Source organism: Ixodes scapularis, unplaced genomic scaffold (genome assembly GCF_016920785.2).
Source record: "Ixodes scapularis isolate PalLabHiFi unplaced genomic scaffold, ASM1692078v2 PGA_scaffold7__128_contigs__length_106722199, whole genome shotgun sequence".
Lineage (NCBI taxonomy): Eukaryota > Metazoa > Arthropoda > Arachnida > Ixodida > Ixodidae > Ixodes > Ixodes scapularis.
In genome coordinates this window covers 51850864-51878142 of record NW_024609882.1, presented here as the reverse complement: position 1 = coordinate 51878142, position 27279 = coordinate 51850864, and the positions used below count along the sequence as shown (strand labels likewise).

The 27279-nt window shown below is 46.7% G+C and overlaps 2 protein-coding genes across 4 annotated transcripts; one reads left to right on the top strand and one right to left on the bottom strand.

Moving 5' to 3' along the window:
- Positions 1-4744: 4744 nt before the first annotated feature.
- On the bottom strand, positions 4745-27279 carry LOC120846537 (sterile alpha motif domain-containing protein 3-like). 3 transcript variants are annotated; one of them, XR_006076552.1, is made up of 8 exons: positions 27124-27279; positions 16820-17016; positions 12621-13554; positions 11389-11452; positions 9066-9234; positions 8051-8172; positions 6126-6244; positions 4745-4818 (listed from the first exon to the last, which is right to left on the bottom strand). XR_006076552.1 is itself a non-coding variant. In XM_042286171.1 (4 exons), the coding sequence occupies exons 1-4, from the start codon at positions 12975-12977 to the stop codon at positions 8055-8057; spliced, it is 708 nt and encodes a 235-aa protein (XP_042142105.1). In that variant the 5' UTR covers positions 12978-12993; the 3' UTR covers positions 7761-8054. The 3 variants fall into 3 exon arrangements, 1 of the variants encoding a protein (XP_042142105.1); XR_006076553.1 differs by lacking the exons at positions 16820-17016; positions 27124-27279 and having other exon boundaries at positions 9097-9234; positions 12621-12993; XM_042286171.1 differs by lacking the exons at positions 4745-4818; positions 6126-6244; positions 16820-17016; positions 27124-27279 and having other exon boundaries at positions 7761-8172; positions 12621-12993.
- Positions 18955-25515, top strand: LOC115320635. The gene is made up of 3 exons (XM_040218325.1): positions 18955-21942; positions 25019-25105; positions 25357-25515. The coding sequence occupies exons 1-3, from the start codon at positions 18955-18957 to the stop codon at positions 25513-25515; spliced, it is 3234 nt and encodes a 1077-aa protein (XP_040074259.1).

Sequence of the window (27279 nt, the reverse complement as noted above, 5' to 3'; positions counted from 1 at the left end):
CTCATTTTTTTGTCTATATCTGTTCAAAGGAGCAATATCACATAAACATACCAATATCTTGTTAAAAAAAGTCACGAAAAGGAATTTTAAAACGAATCAAACGATTAGCAAAGAGCACCTGGTGGATGTCGCTAACGCCTCGCTTGTCATGCCCGTCTAGGAACCTTGACAGCTAGTGACGGAGGTTGTCTCGCCTCCGGCCACGACGAGAGAAGAGGGGCAAGAGGAACTCCCTTTTTCCCGAGAATGTCTCTTGTGTGTCGCAGAAGTCGCTATTGTCCCCCTACAAGATTACAGAAGATTAACCCGTCACTTAAAATTCGTACGAAAGCAGCCGCTTCGGTGGCTGGAACGACTACGCCATCCTCTCGACGTCAGCCTCGCCGTAGCTTTGCTCGTCCTGAGACGACCTATGTCACGATTGCGTTGGATGTCACGTGGTCTCCGCTGGGCCTTCTCCGAGCGCTTGCCAGAGTGGGCCGTTTATAACGAAAAATACAGCCACCAGGCTCAAAATGCAAACGTGCGATTGTCATTTACGGATATCGTGGATCATATTCAACCTATTTTTAACACGACGGGAATATTTCAAATTTCGTTGAAGTATCCCTTTAAACGTCCCACGGACCTCACGTGCAAGGATTGTTTCACGGACTTTACAGCACGCACGTACGTACCGACCGGGCGAGCCAATCCGGCGTCAGCGCCGTGGCTAGGGTGCCTGCGTGTTAACAATACGGACCGGGCGATGACGTTGGGTTGGACAGGTAGCGCCATCTTATGCCGAATTTCCGAAACTCTTTGGCGGTCCGGGGCAGCAGTCATTAGACTCGATCTCGAGCTTCAACGTCCGAGCATCCTGCCGGTCTTTGAACCAGCGCTCGTGTCTGTATTTGGTGTCACCCCAAGAAAAAAGTGAAGGTTATATTGGACTATCGTAGCATTCTGCAGAGCACTTCATCTGCGCACTGTACCTGTCATGCCAGGGCTATACGAACAAAGTTTCCTTTGCCATTAGACCACCTATTCTTGTTCTGCACAACATGCTTCCTCTCGTCTTATCAATCCGATACATCTCTTCAGGTGTGTCCTTCCATCTTCGTACTTATTGATTACACGCCGTTTGACAGGTTCATCCGCTCTACGAAATAGACCTTTAAAAACTCGCCGTCATAAAGTGAGGATTTTTTCAGCGCGGTAAAACTCCATATATTGGAAGAAGATAAATTAGAGATGCTCCTAACACGAACGATTAAATTTAATTGCAATTCAAGATTCAAGGATCTGTTCTTAGCCGCCGCCAGCCACCGGATGCCAGCTTTCCAAAATGGAAGCTTCAACTGCTCGAGCGGCGGTGTTGAGTTTAGACACCCTATGTTCCCCACGGCGTTGCCTCAGGAACCATGTACGTTGAGGTGTCCCGTCAAGTCAGATATGGCCAGAAGGGAAAATGTATTTTATATGGCTTTCTTTGGACCGGCAGACAGTACCGAGACAAATACGCATATGAAGTTGTAAAGGGCGATTCATACAGTTGCGTTGAGTCGGACGGAGTGCGACTGCAACCGGTTTTTAAGCCTCTTACGACCGCGCCGCCTAGCAGTATAGTCGGTTGTAAGCGGCTTAAAACCCCTGTTGCCATAGCAGTCCGTTAAAGAATTAACGTCGCAAGCCGCTGCAGTCAAGCACGCAAGTGTGTGGACCAGCCTTGCTGGTTCACACCCTTGCGTGAGTCCGACCGAGTGCGACTGCAACGGCTTGCGGCGTACCGGTTGCTATGGCAACAGCTGCGTCGGCTCCAACAAAACGGGGTTTTTGTTTTAGCCGATGCAGCTGTTGCCATGGCAACCCGTACGTCGCAACCCGTTGCAGTCGCACTCGGTCGGACTCGATGCAAGTGTGTGGTCACCCTTTAAAGAGAAGCTGAAACTGCTAAAAAAAACAAAAGAATTAATGCTTCTTTTTGGTGTAGTTTTTTCTGGAGAATCTAAATATCCCCCATCGCTTGTTCCCAAAACACTACTAAACGTGAATAATAATTGGGGTTGTGGGGCTGTTTAGACAGTGTGTAGTTGGTCAGCCATTTCAAGGTTGCGACGAGTCACTCGGTGAAGATGAGCAATTTAGCCAGTGCAGTACAACCGTTAGCCTGGGGTCTTTAAGGTGCACCACGCAGTAGTGATAGACGACCGCACGCCGGTACGATGCTCATCCAGATCGAAACGGGCCGGGGGGGGGGGGGGGGGGGGGTGGAGGGGGGGAGGTTTGAACCCAGGATTTCTGGGTTCTGCAGTGCGAGCATTCGCTCCACGTGTTCCGAGCTGGTGTGCGCAGTGTGCGCTAGTCTACTCGGCCACCAATCCACCCACTAAACGTGAAAAGGAAAAAAAAAGAAAACATATGCAGCTGCTTGCTGCCGCCGAACGTCATTGGTTGGTCGAGCCGTGATGTCATAAAATGAGCAGGCGCGATTCTAATTGCACCTGTCGCTCAACTATCAACTGGAATTCCTTACGTCGTTTCGCCTCCGCTTCGCGTAAGCTCCTCAAATTCGCTGAGGTGCCTGCCTCTTCTGAAGAAAAATGCTCGGACCTGCTAGACTAGCAACCTTTTAGTGAAGGTAAACCTGTTCTTCCACACCCATTTGTTCTGAGATATGAAACTAATGGTCGTGAAAGAAAATCTTCAGTAAATGGTTGCTAGTCCAGCAGTGTGTTTGTCCTCTTTGTTCTCTCTCTCTCTCTCTCTTCGTGTGTCTTCCTACCTTCAGCTGGCATCTTTCAGAAGCATGAACCGCCGACGATGCACGACGCTGGCTCTACGAGTCGACGAGCACGCGCGAGAAACCTTTCGTGACGTCATTTTTTTCTTCTCCCTTTACTGCCCTCTCCCACTACCGCGGGAGGGCGTGGTTTTAATACAACTTCAAAGGCGTCTTTCTAGGTCATGCGCGCATGAAATAGCCTACTTTTTGTGATGTTCGCCATGCTTGGGGTCGGATTAAAACTAATCAAGTCATTTTAATCCAATTCAAAGCAGCTTCATTTTCCTTTTAATCTTGCTTACCGGCGTTTGTCTTGGCTTTCTTTACTAAGTAACCAAGCTTTGAAAACTCCATTGAAAAAGCGCCCGAGCTGTCGTAGAATGTGGAGGTGGATGGCTAAAAGGCGACGTGCTAACGTCGGTGGCTTTGAAAGTTCGCATGTACACCTTTTTTTGTCGAGGTGTAAATTTCAAGGGATATGGCCACTGCCCTCAGAGAAGACGACGTACTGCTGTTTTGCTTTGTGTGCACTCTCTATAATCTGCTGATGAATTTTGGCTTTGGGAAATTAAAACGGCACCGCAATTTAGAAGCACATTCTCGAGTTGAGACGACGGTACCAAAAGAATTAAGTTAATTCTGGCTATAGAATTTTGAATGTCTGGACCGATAGCACCGTAAAATCAGTAGGCGATCCGTTTTTGTTTAGACTGATTCCCGGCCTAGAGTGGTGCACGTCTGCCGAGAAAAAAGAGCTGCGATAAAAGAAATGCATAGCAAATTGCTTGGAAATTCTGTTGCACGTGAAACTTTTGCCGTCTACGCCCTCGGCGCTCTTCGTCGGTTAGTTTAGCGACCGGGTTAACGCGTGGCATGCACACTCGATAGCGATTTTCGGAATGGAGATACTGGCGCCAATCCGGGTTTTAAAAACGCGTGGCAGGGTGTCAAGGATCTATCTGCCAGACGCAGAGCGGATGTCCCGCAGGGCTTTCCCGCCAAATAGCACCTGAACTGACGGCAATGTGTGGCGACATACTGGAAAGACGCTCGCTTAGCAATGGAAGTGGTCTTTTTTTACAGCGATGGCCCTCTTCTTCCCCCTCCCCCCCCAAACACACACACATACACAAACACTCAGAGGTCAAAACCAATCAAAGTCGAGCTTCGCGGCCACGCTTCTATCCAGGCTTCACTTCTCGGCTTCACGGAATGCCAAAAACCCAGCCAAAGAACGTTTCACGTTGAAACGAAGACAGATTGGAGAGTACGCGGGAGAAACACAGCGCTCTTTTACTGCACTGTAAAAAATGGGCCGTCAAAATTACGGTAAGTTGACCGGCATTCTGGCTGCCAGCAACTTCTCGTAATTTATACGGGAGACCGTAAATTCAAATTTACTGCCTGACCGTCATCTCCCAGTAAATTAAACGGTCGCAGTAAAAAAAGATACCGTTAATTTTACGGGGCGATGCTGAACACACCGTAAACGAGATTTACTGACTGCCGCTAAGATCACGGCATGGTGGCAGTTTATTTGCCGGTCAACTGACTGCTAATTTAATGGTCACCGTAAAATTGTTGACCGTTTAATTCACTGCCAGTTGGCCATCGTAAGAAGTAAATTGAAGGTGCAAAATGCTGGCACAATGAAGCGCTAGCACTTCGTACAACATGTCAGAAAGTATGCAAAATTCGACAAAAGTAAGCATTGTCGGATTCTATCATCTACCCAGCGCATTGTACGACATGCTTAGCGTTTCACCGCACATGTTTTGCTGCTTCGATTTACTTCCTACTACTGGTCAACAGACAATGAATCAAACAATGGGTCATGAAGTCTCCTTAGGTTAGCCATTTTGTGCCTGTAATATATGTGGCATGCTGTTTATTGTAATTGTAGTGTGGTCTTCATGTCTGCAATGCGATCGTTGTGTATGTACATGCAAATGCAATTAAGCCAGAACACAGCATAAATTGTGTGTAGGATAGAAATAAAAACAGAACATTTATTTACTTGGATGATGAAGACCCAGGTCCATATACCCTCTGATCTGGAAAAGAAAGAAACCAGTTATCAATATAACATATATAAATGTGCCAAAATAGAAGCAATTTAACAGATATGTTGTATAATGTTAGCCACGCTTTATTCACTGTGGAAAGAAACTAATGATGCTGATATTGCTTACAATGTTTGAAAGAAGCTTTATGTGACAACTGAACCCCCCCTCTAGCTTAGCTTGTCCTAATCAAGTAAAACTTCATTATATCTCAGTAGCTATATATTAGCCATGTAGTACATGTATTCTGGTTTTCTCGAATACCATTTCAGTATCCCAGCACAGCCCCTATATACCTGGGCAAATGAATGAGAGGATATGCACAAAGTTTGGCAGAGAGTGCTGCACAAAAATACAGCTATTTTATGGGAAAGCCTACTATTTACTTACTAGACATTTTTCAACTTAAGAGCTGAGTGAGTTTGTTTTCAAAATCAGGGGTTGACATTAATTAAGCAGCACACATAGAAATTTACTCCTCCTCTTCATCGAGAGTTAAGCTGGTTGAGTCTTGTTGGCACTAACGTAGAACTAGTCTTTCTCCACCACCAGAGACTGCAATTCTCTTGCCACCGTGCAGTATTGAAAAGGCATCATTAATCTTTCTCTGACATGTTCGCACCATAAGAGATATGAATAGTCGTGGCCGGTTGCATCAGGGCTAGCTGCGAACGTCAGGCTTAGCTGGCAATAGAATCTCTGTGCACTGTGCCTAGTGTCACTTCAGATAAACAAATGGTTAAAGCAGTGTGCTCAGCACTTCAATTTTAGATGATATCCAAAATAAACAAGGACAGCTTGTGATGCAGCTGCTACTTACATGCTTCTCATTTCATCGACCTATATTTGCCATGTATAAGGTGCACTATACCTAGTGTGGCATCATTTCTCTTAAAATATATGACTGCATGTTAACCATGTCTCATTTCTAGCATCACATAGACATTTTTTCATGTAATTATAGGCAGCGTAGTAAAGCTATGCTTGAGTTTTAAGTGAGGCTAGGTAAGTTATGTTTCAACCCAATAGTGTTAATGCAGCAAAAGAACCGGCGTCCAGCGTCGGCATGTCGAGAAACCCCTCAATGTTTTGCGCCACGATCCCTTGTGCATGCAAGGGATCATAGGATTCCCCCCCCCTCCCCACTGCTGCCCTCCCTGCCCTTGCCCCCACCTCCCCTCTCCTCCTCCACCCCCTGCCCTCCCGCCAACGTGTCATACATTAAGGCCGAGCATAAGTGTCCCCCCCCTTTTTTTTTTCACACAAGCAGCTGGGTGCTCGATCATTATCATACTCACCAAATTTAGACCCAAGTGCCATTGCTTATGGCTGCTGAAATCTTCCTGGTGCCAAGACCTTGCGTTGAATGAGCCCGAGCCCCATGTCGCATGCCTCGTTCCCACATAAGATGACCGACCTTCAACAGACATATTCAAACAGAACAGAATGAGTAGAAAACCACAGACTGAAAAAATCAAGGAAAGTAACTCCAAGCTAGTGCTGATGTGATGTAAACGGTCAGAGTAATTTCGGAGCACCTTCTGGGCCAGCCAAAAATATATTTTTAAGCAACAAAAGGAAGTTTTGGATTTTGAAAGCACACTTCCTATTCATTTTGTTATGAATACTACATTAAGATACATCTGTTTGCCTGTCAAAACTAGAAGACAATGCCTGCTTTCCTTTCCCACCCCTGTGTTACCACTAGTGTCGAGTTCAGGGTAAAAAATTCTGTAACATAGTTATTCACAACAATTGCATTTAACAAAGATTTTTATGTTTATTCTAACATGTTAATTTAACTAGTAATATATCCGTTCAAGGAATATTACTACTTGATATGTCCGCACTGTTATCAACAATACTAACATCTCCATCATTTAATCCATGCACTAAATAATATACATGTTCAAATTTGCGGGCCATGTTAGTGCGTGAACTTTTTAGGAGACCCTGTACTAGCAAACGACTTGGTTTTTGAAATCTTACACCAACTTAGAATTTTCAGATTATCATTTCTCAACTTCCCTGTCTATTCAAAGACATGTGGACCATATGTTTAAATGACAACTTTCCTTCCCAAGCATGAGCCTCTGCTACAGCGAGACGAGATATGCAGAATCAGTGTGAAACCTGTGGGTACCACCTCTTTGTGGTGCACAAGTGTATGGTTAAAAGTGCGCCCAATGGTGGTGGCTAACTAGATTGGACAGACCACACATAATGCCGAAAATTCCCAAACTTGAAAGCACAGCATCAATTTTACAAAAGTAAAATTGAATAGTATATTGTCCAGAGCAGCAATAAATTTTGATTATTTGCTCAAGCCCACTCTGATGGTCCAGCCATGAAGCAGGGTCTTATTCACTGCTTTCTATAATAATGGGATGAAGTAATGTGTGGCGAAATGTAGGCATGAGCAGTATCACAACAATGTAAGAAAAAATTTAGGCAAGCTTGATTATGCTCACAAAAGCTATGAAAGGTCAGAATGTGTTGGGCTCACTCAGATGTATGGTGTGTGTGGTTATGTGACCATCTGACTATGACCGATTCACTATTTGCAGTATGATCAGGTGACCACACACTGGTGATGGTTATGTGATCCCATTATTCCCAGAATGGTGACAAGCTGGGTGGGACTCTGCGAACAATGATGGCGAACACTCATTCGCCAGAATCAATGAAGAACCATTATTGTGAACTACCTCATCACATCCCCTCCCAGACGGGTAACAGTTGCAAAATTGCCTTTAATATTTCACGAACTAACCTTTCCAGGTACCTGTCTACAGCCGGAAATTTTGCTCTAAAATAAGCTGTGTGATATCATTGTTTTGATATCCAGCAGAGATAATTTGATAAAGGGGCCGACTCACGAGAAGTACTAATCAAGCGCCAAATTCAATTTTTTTTTTTTTTTTTTGCAAAAATTGAAGTGAGAGCATTTTTTTTTGTAAATCCATCACTGGCAGAAAAACACACTATACCAGTGAGTAATGCTTGTAGTTTGCTAAGTGGTCTGTTACAAAACCTTCACATACTCTTCGTTAGTGGTAAATGTATCCCTGCATCTATCTATCTCTGAGAATTATTCTTCCTCTCTAGTGACAGTGGACTCTTACGCTCATTGAATTATTTCACCTTCTTCTGCTTCTCTTCAAAATAAGTCTCATGTCCACTTCCCATTTATTAAGTGAACACTGTAGTGAATCATACTTACAGCCTCACACATTCCACTCCAGCTCTGCTATTTTCTTGACCAGGTTAAGTACTTTCTTGTTCACTTCCGACTTGGAGCGCTTGGCTCTGGTGCCACGGTCAGGGTTCATGCTCAGGAAACCTCTGCAATAAGCATCAGTGCCATGAAAGAAACATTTCATCCAAGTTGGTAACCTGAAAAGTTAGTCAATTTAGTCATATGTGTCACATATGTATACATGACCGAAGGGAGAGACTAGAAGAAAGTAAAATATTTAGTAAAGAGAATATCAGGAGGGGACAAACTGCGGCTCGTGAGCCGCATGCATCTCTTCATGCCCCCCTATTGCAGCTCTCCTAACCTGAGGACCCACAAGTTATAATAGGTGGGACCAAACACTAAGCTTGTATACAAAAACGTTAGTGAGAAGCGGGAGCATATCAAAATATGCAATATTGCTGGAGTTGTTTCGTTGTAGATGGGCACGTTAAAATGACATGTAATGGTCAGAAGGGGCAAATCAGTTTGAAAGATAAGCTCTATTTTTTTATTTTCTTGTTTATTTCACCTTTACATGCCAGGTTGAGGTAGTGTTAGCTTTGTGCTTAAATGTTTCCCTAAAATTGATTTCTGAGCTTTGTTATTACAATGCAGTCCAGCTGCCTGATGAAATACCAAGACCACTGGCCTATGCATACATGCAATTGAAGCTGTTTGACTGCTCGATCTGTGGACTCTGCTCGGGTGCAATTTCAATAAAAAGTGCAGCATTGGTGCAGGATGTGGGAGCTATAGTTGTTTGGAGCTGGCGGAAGCAATTGGGACAGCCTTCCAATCAGCGAGATATGTGCTCTTCTATTTCACAAATGAGAAGGAAGGTACCAACTGTGGCTCTATGTCTTTCATGACAGTAAATGTGCAAGGTGTTTGCTTTATTTCGATAGGAACAATAAGCCTGGAAATGATATAGATAAAAAGTATGGAGTCCTACTAGGCATCCACATACATATACCAAAATCACAGAACAGGAAATTACCTCTGAAGGAACTCGAGGGTCGATGACAGGCCTTCAGCGTAGCAGATGTTAAAGCAATAGTGACTCGCGAAGAGTGCAGCCCATGCCGTAGGGACGTCTGGTATCTTCTGAACCATGAGCCTGCCATCAATGCTGAGTGCGTACTCGTGGGCAGTCCACAGATCATCCCCTACAAAAGTTTAAAAAATGAGAAAATAGTAAACATTCAGATAAGTAGAGTTGCTGACAAGGCATTGGAACAATGGGGCTGGGCTGCACCTCCAGATCGTGGACATTTCAAATAATTGTAAAAACAAAATGGGAGAAGGGAAGGGGCCCAGCTTCGTCCCTCCCACCCTCACTGCCGGTCTCCCCCCCACATTCGAAACACTTCCAACATTACTTTTTGCCGACAGGAGATGAGATCCTTGGCTCGATTTGCCTTCCCTCCACTATGAGTGAGCTTGCTTGAGTGTAGGCCAGTCAGAATTCTACTCCAGAAAGGGAGAGGATGGCCTGTGAAGGCACCTAGGCAAATGTTCACTGGTTAGTGGAGGGGAGACATGTGCCACCAAAACTGAACAGGAACCTCGAAGGCCCTCTCCCTCCCCAGTTGCACATGACCACCGCATTCGCATGGATACTCGCTGTATCGTTACATCTAGCACATACTTCTATTGGTTGCAAAGAAATCGAATGATTTGTCACTTCTAGCAACTTCGGAAACGTGTGTTGTCGCTATGGGCTATAGGTAGCCATTGTAGATTTCATGAATTGTCTGACAGACATGTGAAACACTTTAAATGATTTGTATTTGATTTAAACTCTGAGACCTGCTTTATATTTAGTTATCAGTGTTTTTAGGTTTTTATTGTTCTAGGATTTGACATACTTCTTTTGGCTTTTATTTAGAAATTTATCTATTTATTTATTTGAAATACTGTGGACCTGTCGTTCCACACAGGAGGGGAAAAAACAACACACAGAAATAACTCAATCATGCACTCACCGTATGAGGCGAGTGCAGGTAGGTTGCAGCAACCCACGCATGCTCAAAAACATTTCCACATGCAAAATTTAACCAAACAATTGATTCAGCTGTGCTTCAAATAATTGAGGACTACAACAATTGACAACTTGCTCAGGCAGGGTGTTCCACTCAATAATAGTCCGACAAAAGAAAGAGTATTTAAATACATCATTTCTGTACTGGTAGGGTTCAATTGCTTTAGTATTGCTTGTTCTTTTGGAGCGTGATGTTGAAGGCAAAAATGTACACTTCAGAATTAATCTTTGTCAAGCCATTATTAGCAACCGCGTATAATTCCTTTAATCTACACACTTTCCTTCTTTTCTCTAAACAATCTAGCCGCACTTCATTTCTCATTGCCGTAACTAACTCTGTGCGCCTATACTCAGAAAAAAAACCGAAGTGCCAGATTCTGTATCCGTTCAATTTGCGCAACCTGCTGCTTCCTGTATGGGTCCCATACGCACCCCGCATATTCCAAGATCGGACATACATTTTCAATTTTATCGGCAAACATTTTTAGAAATGAAAGCTTACCGGTTTTTTTTTGGTGAATACACATCGACTACTTCCATTTTTCAATGAGGTCGCTCCAAAACGCAGTACATTAGACAGATATCTGAATTATATATCCGCAGCAATAATTCCTGACATGACAAACATAACCTTGGTTAGCACTTTGTAAGGATGACGACAAATTCTAAACTGTGAAATTCACAAGCGTAACTATTGGCACTTTTCTGCTCTTCATATTTATAGGATTATCAAAACTGCTTCCCACTAACCAGAGAGAAGCTTGAGGAGGTGTTAAAACAGCTCCCCTCCCCATAAAAAAGAAACAGTGGAAATCAAAGGGCGTGACAAACAACAAAAAACTCCAAATCTGGCTTTTAGAAGACGACACCAACTTGATGCACAAGGACTGAGCCACAAAATGAATGCAGATTGCATCCACGACAAACCCAAGTACTCCCTAAAGAGTATTGTCCTGCAGACCCTCCACCAACAGAACACTTCACAGTTACGTAGGTGAGATAGTCGACTACTCAGTCAAGTGCGACGACATATCCCGTCTCCTCTTGGCTTGCCATAGTGGCCTGAAATACTGACCTTTCTCGTTTAAAACTGAATTTACAAAAATTAAGTTGCCACTTTTACTGCTTTAAACCAAAAACGCCAAACACCATTTTTATTTATATTCTACTTCTGCATTAATAACAAGTTGTAACATTAGAACTTGAACTTCTGGAACTTAGTTCAGGGACAGGGCTAATTTGTAGTACATATAATGATACAATCTATTCATAAACATACCCAGTGCTATAATGCAAGGAGAAATTGGCAGGTCCTCCTCGACTTCAGCAGCAGTTAGAAATGGCTGTAAAAATTGAAAGACGCATGGTTATGTTAAAACAAATCCCCGCTTCCACAACCACTAATTCTTACAAGGCCACTGAAAACATTGGGCACTAAAATGACAGAAGAGACCAGAAGGGACGAACAAGAAGGGCCATGCACACAAGTTCCCTCACTGGGATAGCTTCGGAGTCGATGCACACAAGTTTCCTCACTGGGATAGCTTCGGAGTTAATGTCTCTACGTTGCAATGAATATGTTGAACGCATGAGCGTAAGGAATTCATCGGTGTTGGCTGGCTTTTCACGAAACATTGCCTCCAATCTCTCTTTGTCTCTGTTCATCTCCAGCTCTTCCTCAGGTGTTTAATCTGGGGAACTGCTCTGACACATTTGTTTTTATACAGTCTGGTTGGGACACGCACGTCAACAATATAAATTTATGCGAAAATATGTTTAGAGCAATATTTATCGCGTGATATTTATTTTAATTTCTGTGCGCAAAGTTCATGACATCGTGAAATGGTCATACATTCTTTCCACCTCAACGAGATGGTCATACACTCTCTCCACCTCATTGTCGAGGCTTAAAAAATAAAATGCAAAGCCGATCCACCTCTCCTTCACGTGCCTGAAATGCCGAGAAAAAGCGAGTGGAAAGGAGGTGACTATCAAATAAATTGCGTCTCACGCCATCAATATTGCTCTAAAGAATATTTTTTTCTTTTTGCGTAAAATTACTTTTTTGACACATGTGCCCTAACCACGCTGTTTAAAAAAATTTGTTTTAGTGGTTTTTTTAAGACATTCTGGACTTAGGAATGATAAATTGTCATGGATGTGGTTAAACAATTTTTAATCAGATATTCCTCCTCGCAAAACCACAAACTCTGACAATGTGCCATTGTGGATAGCATTCAGTGCTTAGCAATTTGCTTTAGGAAAGAAATTAGGTTTAATGCAACATGCATTGGCAGGTAACAACTTTAGGTTATTGTGCAAAGGCAAGAAGAAATGGTCCAAGAAGTCAAGAGTGCTTAAGATTGTAGATACTGTCAAAATGATTAAGCTCTCAAAATAGCTGTATGCAACGAGAAAAGCAACAAATGCTTTACTACATTTTGGGTGCAGTGCTAGAAGGAACTCTGACCTGGAGTAGATCAGGCTTGAAAATAAAATGCTACCACTCACATCTTTCCTCAGAATGAGGCAGTCCCTCTCTTCGCCGAACCATGTCACAAGTAGTATCATCAGTGCCAAGCACCCAGCTTCTGGACTTGCATTGTCTCCAGCTTTTGCAATGTCTTCCATTAGCTTGGTATACTCATTTTCTGTCCTCTTGTCCAGTCTCATTAGTTTGAGAACTACATCCTTCTTCTTTTGCAGCGACTCCCTTAGTCTGTCTTGAATATCAAAACTGCATAGGGCACTAAAGTGACAGAAGAGACCAGAAGGGACGAACAAGAAGGGCCATGCACACAACAGTTCTCTCATTGGCATCACTTCAGAGTTAATGTCCCTACGTTGCAATGGATATGTTGATCGCATGAGCTTAAGGACTTCATCGGTGTTGGCCGACACCTTTCACGAAACATTGCCTGCAATCTCTCTTTGTCGCTGTTCATTTCCAGCTCTTCCTCAAGTGTGTAACCTGGGGAACTGCTCTGACACCCGTAGCTACGCTCTTTCCTCTGTTTTCGATTTGTGTGCGTCGGCACTGCTATCTTTTCCGTGTCTTCACGTCTCACGTTTTCCACCCTGGCAAGAAGCTGGTTCAGGAGAGAATCATGTCCTGTTCCAACCACTGTTCCATCCAAGACATCTTTGAAAGACAATGGGTACTGGTCCACCACTTTTTTTGCAATCATGTCCAGCTGCTTCCTCAGTGGCCGTGGGCACATTTCCATTGACGTCTTTATGATGAGTCTGACCATTTCCCTGCGATCTTTGGGCAAAGGCCGTTTGTTTTCCTTTAGGGCCTGTTGTAGCCTTGGCGGCATCTCCTTCCACTGTATGTCAAAATTGTTTGCCCAGGTTGAGTCGACATGGTAACTTGTTTTTGATGAGGTGCTGGCTTCAGAAGAGGTAGCCCCAAACTGTTCTGGAGTTTTGCTGTCGGAGACATCTACATAAAGGATTAAGAAAACAGGAAGTTTAGAATATTAGTGCGGTGAGTGCGTGAGGGGTGCGAGGGCGGTGAGTGGCGTGAGGGCTATGAGTGCGTGAAGGCCGTGAGGGCAGTGAGGGGCATGAGGGCAGTGAGTGGCGTGAGGGCCATGAGTGTGTGAGGGGTGTGAGGGCCGTGAGGTTCAGTGAGGGTGAGTGAAGAACTGAAGGTGAGTGTGACTGTGAGGATGAGGGTGAGTGAAGTGCTGAAGGTGAATGTAGCTGTGAGGGTGAGTGAGGGGCTTAGGTGAGTGTGGCTCTGAGGGTGAGGGTGAGTGAGGGTGACCTAAAATGCCGACCTCTGAATTTTGGTGTCCTGGGCTTTTAAAGGAGCTGTGCAACGATTTTAACGTTGGAAGAATTGGGATCTTTTACTTTTGATATTCACCTTGTCACAAATGACAGAAAACACATCTCCTTTCATCGAAATGTTGCGATTCCGCCGCATGATAGCGAGGCAAAACTTAGAATATTCACCGACCTGCAGCCGCGAGCGGCGGCCATGAGAAACACGCGGCATGACGTCAATGGGGAACCTTGTAAAAAGATAGCAAGTTGTGCGAATACCTGCTCGATAAAAGGTAACTTTTTTTATAAATCTTGGCGTTCCAACATATATATAAATGCGTCAAAAACCTGGTATCATCGACAAAACTTTTATTATACGGAGTTTTAGTGGCACAATCTATCCTAGGTCCACAGAACCGTGAGCTCTATCTGCTCCCGCGAACAGCCGCCAGAAGCCGGAGGCGGAGGGGGACAGAGCCGGTCAGGTATGGCGGGACCCGGATGAGACTTTCCTCCTTTCACCATAGTGTTCGCGCTGCGCCCGCCAGCACGTGGTCGCGAGCGGATGAGTTCTCGCTTCTCACTGACAACTGTAAAGAGAGAACTTTTCCGGAACCCCGCACCTACCCCATCAACGTCACTGCGCACGTGACCTGGAAGACGACGTACGAGTTGAGAGGCGGCAGAAACCTGGATCTTTTTCATTTTTTAAAATAAAACTGGGGTATCCAGGCAAAATCTGTTTTCTGTAGTTCACTTCAGAAGTGTCAGGCATCAACTTCCATAATTATTTAAGAAAGCCCTGAAATTGTTGCACAGCTCCTTTAAAGGGCCCATGAAACGATTTTTGGGTTGGGATAAATCATTTTAGATTGGAATTTTACTAATAGCACATCGTTCAGTGGACCAAAAGAAAAAAAGTAGGAAGTCAAAAGCCTGACTTTCAGTGCGAAAATTTGAAAACAGAGCGGACTATTTCGTACCTCCTCCCCTTCGCAACCTCTCTGCCTTTTCACTGTGATACATCCGCGGTCCCAAAAGCGTGTCATCGGGTCCAAACTGACGTCACACGCAACCGGACCTCACTTATTCCCTTCACCTCTAAGCTGACATTGTGGTGGAAGCTACGCGCTTGCCGGACCAATCAGCCGCCTCCCTTTCATCACCTGACTTCATTCTCTGCAGCCACATTTGACACGCTCACGTGGCAAGTGTGGCTGGCCCAAGGAGCACATAGCTTCAACAGCACTGTCAGCTTCGGAATGAACGGGGTGGGGAAAGCAACTTTTGTCTGAATTTTGAGCGACGGGCTAATCTTCTAGCGGAAGAATGGATATGTCCGGGATTACACAAACGAGAGTGCGAGCAAGAGGGGACACCCCCTGTTCGTCTTCTTTAACTGTTTGGTACAATGCGCTATTTATGAGTTGAGGAGGAAAGCTAAACAGGAAAAAGTTGGAAAAGCGTTTCATAACCCCTTCAAGCATAACCAGAATGTTTCGACGAGAAAGCTGCTCTCCCACAAGTTCACCGAACATGATTCGCTGCTGCAGTTAATTGTCGCCAAACTTGTTAATCTGGATTAAACTACCTGCGGAACACAGGCTCTCACTTGTCACAACCACAGTATGTCCGAAAATGCAGTCTGTTTATTTAGGCGTCGATTGTGTTTGGCGTCTGGTTCCATTCGGTGTTGGCACATCTGCAATACTTTTGTTTCCAGATAGTGGAAAAGTTGACCGGCCAGCTAATTGATTTGTTGGGAGATTGGAAAACGAGCAGCAGGAAGTACTAAGATGTGAGTAAAGTAAAATCTGAGAGTTTGTGTCACAAGAATGATAGTATGTCAGCAAATAGGTTGATCCTCACAAAGGAATGCAACCTTGTGTCCAGCAGCTAATGTGCATCCAGCCGTGTGTTGGAGTTGAGTAGGTACTTTTGGCACCTACCAAAGACTTGGGTACATATTAATTGTGGTCCGACTTAACTGCACTTTGAGCAAATAAGCCCTTCAGCCTTGTTCATATATAATTAGGGTTCCATGTTTTCGAATGAATTTAATAAAACCCAAAAAACGCTCGCAGCTAAAACTTTTTATAAAGCTTTTTTGTCAATTCGGATTTTTTCTGAAAAACGCTGATTTTGGAGGTCACGATGGCAAACAAATCTTAGTTATTTTGCATATGCCTGATCAATGCGAAAGGCCACTAGCCTTGAGGAGATGCGTGATGTTGACGAGGATAATGTATTTTTCGGTGACGACAGGAGGAGCTAAGCATCCGACTCTATTAGCGGTTTTCCTTGTCTTAAGTTTAGACTGTACCATCTCTGATTTCTACAGGAAGTAAGGGCGGCCTTTTTTCTGTCACAGTGGGTGTTATGTTCCCGTCGATTTCATGGGAGGAGTGTCTGCGAGAAGCTGAAGTTTTAACATTCTCCCCTGCACCCGGTTTACAGCACATTCGTGTAGTATCTGTGATAGTGAGGATACGTTTTGGGGACAGAAGCACTTACACTAAAATACAAACACTGTATGCTTGTGTTTATTACATCAGGCTTGTTTGTAATACATCCAAGTTTTGAACTGCAAGGCAGTGCTCTATTTAAATATTTTATACAATAAAAATTTCTGTCAGCGTTCTTTGATGTTTCTTTCACTGACTATTATTTATTCCTGTTGTAATTTTTCTGAATAAATACTGTGAAATTAATATCAAAATATTGTAAAATTGAAGACTGAAAAAAAAAACAAAAAAAAAACATTGAATTTTTAATAAAAAATAAAACTTCGAAAAACATTTTCCAAATTAAAAAAAAAGATAAACTCCAAAAACACAGAACCCTATATACTATAATGTATTGCAGAGCATAATATGCTCTGCAATACATAATATAATTGCCAGTAATAGTCTGAGTAGAAAAAATATTGTACTTACTCTGTGGCTTGAGGTAGGCGACGAGTTTCCTGGCTTGGATTGGTTTGAGTATGCTTGCGAGGTCTCCCTCAGTCAGAAAGTTGAGGTCACTTGGGCACTCTACGCCAAGGCTCATAAATTTGTTGAGGACGCTCTCAACCTCACCCGAGGTCAGGTTTGGCAAGGCCGCAATTATTTGTTCTTTGACGGCCTGCATCCTACGAAGGAACCCAGTGTTTTGGGATGATCATCATTGCATTCTGTACCTTATACGCAGGTAGTGGGTAATAATCCGTTAGTTGATCAATGTGCATGCATGCAAACTGCTCTGATGCATGCACTGCATATGAATGCAAATGTGGCAAATATGTTGTGCTATAAACTTTCACAGCAGTGAAGAGATTATTTCTGTTATGAATTAACAGCAACATTATTTCACCAAAGCACAACTCATTGTCCATGCAGGTAGGTACGAAGGCACCAAATGAGTAGTGTTAAGTTTGTAGCAATCTTGCTTATTAGTTAAGGTGATTTTTGTTAGGAAAGTTTGTCTTTCCAGAGTTGCGTCGGCATTGGTTTGTTTTTTTAGCTTTCTATGTTCGTGTCGGCGGGGCCAGAGCGTCTGCGATGCGGGAGCGGTTCCCCCCGCGGTCGTTAAGAGGCGTCTCGGGTTTCGGCAGCCTGCTCGGACCGGGAGCGGGACAGCCCGCGCTTGGAGAGGCTTGTAGCTTTTAGCCGAATGTGCCTGTACATAGAGGTTTTTGCCGCTTAGTATCAAATTGTCGCCTTTTACCCGTTGTAATAATTTAGCTGTTGGCGCCAGTCCGTCTGCGTAAAATGCAGGGGTTGATTCTAGAAAGAATTTGGATTTGGCCGTTAGAAGTGCCAGGCTGACAGCTCGCCGACCATTGGAGAACAGTGTATCACGTGGGAGTGGTGAACTTTGAAGGGATTGGTTGGACCCTGAGGGGAAAGGAGGCCCCTACGAGGCTACAAAAGGATCCCCGAGAGGGATTCTGGAGGATTGGCTTCGATTCGATTTTGGGAGACTGGGAACAAAAGTACGGGGTTTAATTTTGGGATTTTCACTCACTGTTGAGTTGTTTTGTTTCATAATAAACGTGGCCACACTGGCCACCGTAAAGTCAACCAACGTCGCAATGTGTTCAGCGGGATCGAACAACTTTTAGTATTTTTTTTTTATTATCAACTTCCCCGGGGGCTGTCATCGGGCGAGCACCGTACGTCATCGGTCGTCACCATCCGGACCAGGACTCGCCCACCCCCATACCATCCAGGTCCAGGCCCGGCGAGGGAAGTTGACTGGCGCAGTCGACAGGATCCCGCTGACTTCCTGCGACGGGTTGCGAGAAGAACGCCACAACGTCAGCTGACGGTGAGCCCCGCCAACATCTGAGTGAGAAGGCGGAGGCAATAGCCTGTTGCGTTGTGTGCGGCGGACGGAGCGGCATCCCAGCGAGAGGCTCCGGGAGTCAAGGGACTCAAGAAGAACGCCACGACGTCAGCTGATGGTGAGCCCCGTCAATATCTGCGCGAGAAGGCGGCTGCAATAGCCTGTTGCGTCGTGTGCGGCGGACGGAGCGGCATCCCAGCGAGAGGCTCCGGGAGTCATAGTACTCAAGAACACCGCGACGTCAGCTGAGGGTGAGCCCCGCCAACATCTGCGTGAGAAGACGGCGGCAATAGCCTGCTGCGTTGTGTGCGGCGGACGGAGCGACATCCAAGCGAGAGGCTCCGGGAGTCAAAGGACTCAAGAACACCACGACGTCAGCTGAAGGTGAGCCCCGCCAATATCTGCGTGAGAAGACGGCGGCAATAGCCTGCTGCGTTGTGTGCGGCGGACGGAGCGACATCCAAGTGAGAGGCTCCGGGAGTCAAAGGACTCAAGAACACCACGACGTCAGCTGAAGGTGAGCCCCGCCAATATCTGCGTGAGAAGACGGCGGCAATAGCCTGCTGCGTTGTGTGCGGCGGACGGAGCGACATCCAAGCAAGAGGCTCCGGGAGTCAAGGACTCGAGACAGACGGAAGGAAACATCGCGGCGGAGCCACAGGGACGCCCCGGGAAACTGCGACGCCACGGCGAGACCCTCGTTGCCAGGTAAGACCCAGGGTTGTTTTCTCCGAGGCTCACAATGTCCGTGGTCACTAGGTCTAAAGCGAAGAGCGGCTCTTCGGGTGCAGACAGTAATGAGGACGAAAGTGGCGAAGAGTTAACTTCGGGAACAGCCGACGAGGCAGTGGGCATTGGCCCATCAGATAGGACCCTCGAAATACTGAAACTCCAACTGGAGATTGAAAGGGTAAAGCTGGCGCAGGTTCAGAGCAGGAGTGAAAGGGGTTCGAGGGACTCGACAAAAATGGGGGAGCTCGCGAAAGAACTCCGCGCCGTCCTCGCGCCGATGCCGGAGTCTGGAGCCCTCGCTCCGGCATGGTTTAAGAGCGCTGAGACGATGATGAATAGCTGTGAGACACCCGAGGAAGCGCGAGGAGCGATCATTTTGCCGTTTCTCGGAGAAAAGACCAGAGCAATGGTCGCTAGTCGAGCCGGCGGTAGAGTGCTCTCTTTCATGGAGCTGCGTGAGCTGGTCCTTTCGGAGCTAAAAATGACTCCGGAAGAGTACAAGCGGATATTCTACAAAACACGCAAGGAGAGCGCGGAGTCGTGGTCTCAGTTTGCAACCCAGCTCGACATTATGTTCGGCTATTACTTAGAAAGCAGGGAGGTTGAGACAGTTGATGAACTGCGGAAATTGATAATTTCAGACCGAATGAAGCATCTCATGGCGGAGGACGCGCGCATGTATGTCCTGCAAAATGAGACTAAGGACTGGCTAAGGCCAAAGGAGCTCGCGCAGCTGGCTGAAAGGTTCGGGGAAAGTAAACGAGGGACTCGTGGAGGCCTCGAGAAACGTGAGAGCACTGGGAAACAGTTTGTTCCAAAACAAGACCAGAGGTCCAATAAGGGGACAGCTGCAGGAAGAGGAACATGGGATCGATCGAGCGCTGTCAGGTGCCATACATGTGGGAAGCAAGGACACTATCGCAACGAGTGCCCGCAGAGCAGGCCCGTCGGAGATAAAGGGCATGCCGAGGCCGGGCGGTCGGGCGCGCCGAAGCTTGCGGCGAGAGCGGCGGTGGGGCCGGTGGGTCGACCGACAGAAGCACCTGTTGCAGTTGAAGCTGACGAGGAGACAACGGGGCTGACGTGGTTGACTCTTCAAACCGGAAACGTGTCGTTCCAGGCTTTGTTAGATTCGGGCGCGGACATAACGGTACTGAGGTCAAGTATTGTGATTGATCAGGTACGCGGCCAGGGGAAAGGCAAGGTCAGTCTGAGGGGGGCGTTCGGACACAAGGTGTCCGCCGACCTAATGTACGTGCCGTTGGGCCTAGAACTAGCTGGTAAAGATATGAGTCCGCAGGTGACAATCTTGTGTGCTGTAACTGATGAACTAGCTGAAGGGGTTGATGCGCTACTCACGCCGGACGCGCTAGAGGAGCTAGAACGGGCGCAGAAGCTGCTCAGTGAGGAGGCAAAAGAGATTATCGCGATCGAGGAAGCACGGACAAAATCAGAACAGTCGAGAAAGCAAATCACTCCGCTAAATTTTGAAAGTGAAGCAGACGCGGAAGAAGCCACTGAGGCCAGCGCCGTAAATTTGGTGACCGGCAGTGTCACCCCAGAAGCAGCTGATCCGACTTTTGCCGAGGAGCAAAAGATAGATAGTACGCTGGAATCCTTGTGGGAACAGGCGCGTTGCGGAACGCATGGCATGGTAATCCGGAATGGACTTTTGTTTCATGAACAGGAGGTTGAAGGGAAAAAAGAGATGCAACTGGTGCTGCCGAAGTCTCGTCATGCCGAGGTATTACGGCTGGCACACGACACCCCGTGTGGGGGGCATTTCTCGCAAAAGAAAACTAAACAGCGGATTAGAAGTGCTTTCTTTTGGCCAACGATGGCCGCTGACGTGAAACGGCATTGCCAGGCTTGTCACGAGTGTCAGGTATGCTCCCGAGGGAAAGTTACAGACCGGGTCCCGATAACTCCGTTGACGAGGCCCGAGCGACCCTTTGAGACGGTCTACATGGACTGTATCGGTCCGCTCGAGCCGAGCTCGGCCCGTGGCCACAAATATGCATTAACTGTAGTGGATCTGTGTACGCGATGGCCCGAGGTCATACCCCTGCGCTCACTTACGGCAAAAGCCACGTGTCAGGCGCTGGTGGACGTGTTTTCGCGTTATGGGGTGCCTGAGCTGATTTGCTGCGATCAGGGAACCAATTTCACCTCCCAACTCACGAAAGAGCTCCTTGACCGCCTCGGTGTGCAGATCAGGTTCTCAGCACCAGACCACCCCCAGAGTAACGGAATTGTTGAGCGCTGGAACGGCACATTTAAAGCTATGCTTCGACACGTGGTGAGCGAGAAAGGAGGGCAGTGGGATCTTTATGTGCCTTGCCTTCTCTGGGCGTATCGGGAGGTCCCCAACGAAATTACGGGGAGCTCCCCGTTCGAACTGATGTATGGCAGGGAGCCACAGGGCCCGTTAACGATACTGAGAAAGACATGGACGGGAGAGTGGACGCCGCCATTGGGCTTAAACAAACCGACAGCTGAGTATCTCAGAAGTTTAAGGGACAGAATGGCAGAAGCGGCGCGAGTGGTGAACGAGCACTCCGAAGCTCTGCAAAGTGCCTATGCGCAGAAGTATAACTTGAGAGCGCGTCCGAAGAGCTTTGAAGTAGGGGAACAAGTGCTTGTGCTCGAGACGGGTATGGCGAACAAGTTGCAACCTAAGTGGTTGGGACCTGCCGTGGTCACAGAGCAAAAACGCTCGGACAGTTACATTGTCCGCTTTGCTGAGGGGAACGAGCGCTGGGTGCATGCGAACAAGTTGAGGAGATACATAGTGCACGCGAACAATGTCGGCGTGATCTTCGAGTCGGATGACGACTTTGGACCCGTGGAAAGCGTGCCAAGCGGACATACACATGACGTTAGTGTCGAGGAAATCCTCGCGGGCTCTGAGAACCTGACCCAGAGTCAGACAATGGGCCTAAAACAGCTGTTGATGGGGTTCCCGTCGGTGTTTTCTGAGCGACCTGGACGATGTGAGGTAGGGGTCCATCGGGTAACTCTCGTACCTGGAGCGAAAGCGACTAAGTCGTATCCGTACAAGGTACCGCTCGCTCTTAGAGCCGAGGTCGAGCGACAGATTGCTGAACTGCTTGATTGGGATTTTATCTACCCCATCGAGAGCAGCTTCGTGCACCCAATTGTGTGCGTTGCAAAAAAGGATGGAACGGTGCGCATGTGCATAGATTACCGACAGCTAAACGCCATGTCAGAAACCGACAGCTTCCCGATGGGAAATGTGACAGAGTTGTTGTATGATGTAGCCAAGGCTCGCTATATTTCGCTCCTAGATATGACAAGGGGTTATTGGCAGATCCCAGTTGAGGAGGAGTCGCAGCGTTATACTGCTTTTGCGACACCTAGTGGCCTTTATGCGTGGAAGGTAATGCCTTATGGTCTAAAGAACTCTGCGGCCACCTTTCAACGGGTGATGAATGAGCTACTGAGAGATCACAGGAGCTATGCATCCGCATACATTGATGATGTAGCAATATACTCAGAGACGTGGGAGCAACATTTAGAACACCTTCAGAAGGTACTCGCCACCATCGCAGAGGTGGGATTGACGGTCAATCCTAAAAAGTGCAAGTTTGCCCAACCAAAGGTAAGGTACCTGGGGCATGTAGTGGGTTCATTGGGCCACTCCCCCGACCCCGAGAGGACGGGCGCAATATCGGAACTGAAGGCCCCTAGGACGAAAAAAAGATCTCAGAAGCGTCCTGGGTCTCTTCAATTATTATCGAGACTATGTTCCGGGGTATTCCGACGTAGTGCGCCCGTTGACGGATCTCACGAATCGTCGGGTGCCGAACAACATTCCGTGGAGCATGGAGGCGGAGCGGGCATTCTGCTCGGTGAAGGCGACACTCGCTAAGGTGCCGACGCTGGCAGCCCCGGATCCCAATAGGGAGTTTGTCTTGACCACCGATGCATCGGAGCGGGCGATTGGGGCGTGCCTATCCCAGGACTTTGAGGGTGTGCAGAGGCCGATTGCGTTTCTAAGCAAAAAACTGACGGCCGCTCAGACCAAATGGTCAGCGATTGAGAGGGAGGCGTTCGCTGTTGTTTGGGCTTTGGGGCGCTTGGACACCTGGCTGTATGGCACAAAAATCAGGGTCGTAACCGACCATAATCCACTTACGTACCTGACACGCTCGACGTCCTCCAGTGCTCGCTTAACGAGGTGGTCGTTGGCGTTGCAAAAGTATGACATAGAGATATCGCACATAAAGGGCGCACTTAATTCCTGCGCAGATGCACTGTCGAGGCTCGACAGAGATTAGAGGAAGCGCTGGCGGAGGGAGACGCTGAGAGGTGTCTGTAGTTTCCTTTCTTGGAACATTTTGCATTTGTTTTCAAATCGCATAGTTTTAGTTTTATTTTGAATTTTTGTTTCTCCTAGTGCGAACTTTATTAGCAGTGGAGTGTCTGGTAGTGTTTGCACCCGTACAGTAGAGCTTTCCGATTTCCGGGTTTCTATATATACACGGACATTGTGGAATCTGGAATGTACGGCTCTGGGTCTTGCTCTGTGCTGTGTGTCTCCGAAGTGACTTACAGTGGGACTGATGTTGCGCGAACAACAAGTGTACTTGCAACATTCTTGGTGGGGAGGTGTTAAGTTTGTAGCAATCTTGCTTATTAGTTAAGGTGATTTTTGTTAGGAAAGTTTGTCTTTCCAGAGTTGCGTCGGCATTGGTTTGTTTTTTTAGCTTTCTATGTTCGTGTCGGCGGGGCCAGAGCGTCTGCGATGCGGGAGCGGTTCCCCCCGCGGTCGTTAAGAGGCGTCTCGGGTTTCGGCAGCCTGCTCGGACCGGGAGCGGGACAGCCCGCGCTTGGAGAGGCTTGTAGCTTTTAGCCGAATGTGCCTGTACATAGAGGTTTTTGCCGCTTAGTATCAAATTGTCGCCTTTTACCCGTTGTAATAATTTAGCTGTTGGCGCCAGTCCGTCTGCGTAAAATGCAGGGGTTGATTCTAGAAAGAATTTGGATTTGGCCGTTAGAAGTGCCAGGCTGACAGCTCGCCGACCATTGGAGAACAGTGTATCACGTGGGAGTGGTGAACTTTGAAGGGATTGGTTGGACCCTGAGGGGAAAGGAGGCCCCTACGAGGCTACAAAAGGATCCCCGAGAGGGATTCTGGAGGATTGGCTTATATTCGATTTTGGGAGACTGGGAACAAAAGTACGGGGTTTAATTTTGGGATTTTCACTCACTGTTGAGTTGTTTTGTTTCATAATAAACGTGGCCACACTGGCCACCGTAAAGTCAACCAACGTCGCAATGTGTTCAGCGGGATCGAACAACTTTTAGTATTTTTTTTTTATTATCAACTTCCCCGGGGGCTGTCATCGGGCGAGCACCGTACGTCATCGGTCGTCACCATCCGGACCAGGACTCGCCCACCCCCATACCATCCAGGTCCAGGCCCGGCGAGGGAAGTTGACTAGTAGGATGTCCCTTTGTATGAAACCTCATTTGTAACCATGGTGTCTTCTGACGTGAAGTTAAAACTGCCTAAGCATTTCTGGAGAGCTTCCGAGTAAGTTGAAATTAGAAAAGGCATTCCTGCCTTCATTACAATGTCAGGATCGAAAAATGCCTCAGAGTGCAGGTATGCCTGCAACAGCTGGTGTCGTTCAGAAAGGGTTTTGTTCAGTGCCTTGAAATTTTGCAGGCGTCTCACACAATTTTTGAAAAATGAGTGTTTGCTTTCAAACCTCAACGTCCACAGGTTTATTAGTGGACCAAGCTGTGTGATGAGCGTGGAGTAGTGAAGCAGGTAGTGGTGCTTTGGTTTCAGAGGTGCCATAGGAAATAACTCTTTGCGGTCTGCAAGGTACTCTTCAACTAGCACATGCAAGTAGGCAACCATTTCTTCATTTACTTTGGGAGCGCAGATAATGTCAACCACCTTCCTTAAGGTAAGGTAGAGGCACCAGATGGGATCTTTAGTGTCAACTTTATGGCTAACAAACAGAGGAAGCAGGCGCAGCAAATTCCATGTTTTAACAGCTTCACCAACTAACTTATTTCCTTTTATGTTTACTTCACAGGGTTTGCTAGTTGTGTCAGAGCCCAAGAACTTGAAAGATGCTATCCTGAAGTTCAGGTATTTCAATGAGAACCACTCGCATGTCTCTGTAAAGTGCTTTATGAAAAGGAGAAGGTCGTATGAAACAACACCTTCAAAAAGGTCATGTGCTATGCAAGGAGGAAGTCCCGCATCACATACATGAAAGAATGTCAGACTGTTAAATGGGCTGTTTGATTTCACCCCTTCAACAGACGACCCAGTCTCTTCAACCTCCTGAACTGCCAAATCATACTTTTCTGCAGTCCTTTTTTCACCAAGCCGACACGGATCCTCTCTGAACTCTTTTCGTGTGAGTAGGCAATAGCGGCAAATGAAAGTGGAGGAACTGAAGTTTTCGGTGAAGCCCCCGATAAAGTGAGATCCCAAGTTATCTCCGAGGATACATACGACTGTCCCCTTGACGTGCACACCATCAAAAAGAATTCCGTTCAATTCGAGATCGAGCAGGTCACGTAAAAGAAGAGAAAAAATTTTTTCGATTCCAAAAGTTTTGATGTCTTTCTCAGCAAAAAGAAGAGCCAGCTGAATGTGATCTCTGGTAGATCTCCTGTGTTTTTTGAAATTTGCAAGAGTGAAGTAGACACCAACAAGTTTGTGCTTCTTCCTTGCGGATCCCAAAGGATTCACAACCTCAAAAGCGTCCTGATACAGCAGTAGCTTAAATGTTGGCAGCCCAGTACTAAAGAGAGGATTTGATTTGTAGGCTGAACCGTCTGATATGTCTTGCATGTAGCTCGCGTCCCTGTCATCTAAAGACGTGTTAAGAATGCAGTCAGCAAGCGAACCATCCTGCAGTAGGCTTTTTAAGCTTTCCAGTACTGGCACATATTGAAATGAACGATCTCTCTTGTTTCCGTCACGCCCAAGATAAATCTGCACTGGCTGGACGTATGAAAACTTTTGTTTAAAGTAGGCTCTTCTTTTGTGTTCACTATTGAACACGGTAGCATTCAGACTGCTGAATACATCGTGGCTGTTTACATCCGCAACAATTTCTTTAGCATCAGCCGTCCCCAGGCGTTCCTCCAACTTGTCATGCAAGGCTTTAAACATGCACTGCTTACTCGAGCCATGCAGGTTTTCGATTTCTTGCCACAAATGCTGAACTGTGGAAGCAGGTAAGCAGTACTTAGAATCTAGCTTTAGGTAAAAGAGAGCCAGATCGTACTCGACACACTCTTTTAACTCACTTGGAGACGGTGAAAACTGAGGGGTGCCACCTACAGAGTTAGCACCCCCCATGCTTGCATCTTTTGGAGAAGCACTGCTCTGACAACCGGTTGCAACTAACACGTTTGCCTGTTGCCCTGAAGAACTGGTTGCGCCTAAGGCGCTTGCCTGTTGCTCAGAAGAACCGCTCGCTTGTTGGGCTGATTTTACATGTTTTCTTGATAGGTGAGACGCAAACGTAGGTTTCGCAGTGAACGACTTGTCACAGCTAAAATACGGGCAACTGACTGACTGCCCGTTGTCGATGTGCTCTCTAAGATGAGTTACTATCTGAGCCCTACTCGAGCACTCGCGAACGCATCCGTGCACGCCGCACTTTAAGTTTACGTCACCCGTTAAATCGAGCCGAGGTCCACTCGCGCGCAGTTGACCTTTATGAAACCGTAAGATGTGACATCTGAGCCCTACATAAGTAGTGAACTGCAAACAACAAGTTGCGTGTATACATGGAATCTGCCGCGCTCCGAACTCGTGGCTGTCATAATGACGCACATATTCGACTAACGTGGTTGACCCCTTTGAACAGACACGGCAAACAAACATGGTTGTTCAAGCCGTCGCCTCACTAAAGCGAGAGAAAAGAGCTAAGACCGACAAATCGCGAGAATGTGCAGTATTAATCTGAAGCTATCTTTGGCTGGTTCTCAATCGCTTGTGCTCCCTTCCCGAAAAGGAGCGCGAACGACGATCGCCAGCCGGCCAGCGATGCACTCCGTCAACGCACGTGCTGCCGGTTTGTCGGTGCCGGCTCTTTCTCGATCTTGCCGGCCACGGTCATTAATTTTCTCAGAATCGGATCGTGCTTGCCACATTCATATTCAAAATGATACTCACGTTATGTTCGTTTACTATCGGGCCCGCCAAACGCCTCGGGTACTGCGCCGTCAGCCGTCTTGGTAGCCACGGTCGTGCTCCCTACCGCAAACTTTCCTCGCTTTGTTTTCTTCCTTCGGGAAACAAAAGATGGCGACCCGACGTTGGGAACGGCGC

Coding starts and splice junctions, on each gene's coding strand:
- LOC120846537 (XM_042286171.1), bottom strand. CDS start 12,977: ATGCGATCAACATATCCATTGCAACGTAGGGACATTAACTCTGAAGTG. Junction 11,453..12,620: donor GCCTCATTCTGAGGAAAGAT/GTGAGTGGTAGC, acceptor CAATTTTTACAG/CCATTTCTAACTGCTGCTGA. Junction 9,235..11,388: donor TCCTTGCATTATAGCACTGG/GTATGTTTATGA, acceptor AAACTTTTGTAG/GGGATGATCTGTGGACTGCC.
- LOC115320635 (XM_040218325.1), top strand. CDS start 18,955: ATGTCCGTGGTCACTAGGTCTAAAGCGAAGAGCGGCTCTTCGGGTGCA. Junction 21,943..25,018: donor AGCGACCTGGACGATGTGAG/GTAGGGGTCCAT, acceptor TTTACTTCACAG/GGTTTGCTAGTTGTGTCAGA. Junction 25,106..25,356: donor AGAACCACTCGCATGTCTCT/GTAAAGTGCTTT, acceptor TCGTGTGAGTAG/GCAATAGCGGCAAATGAAAG.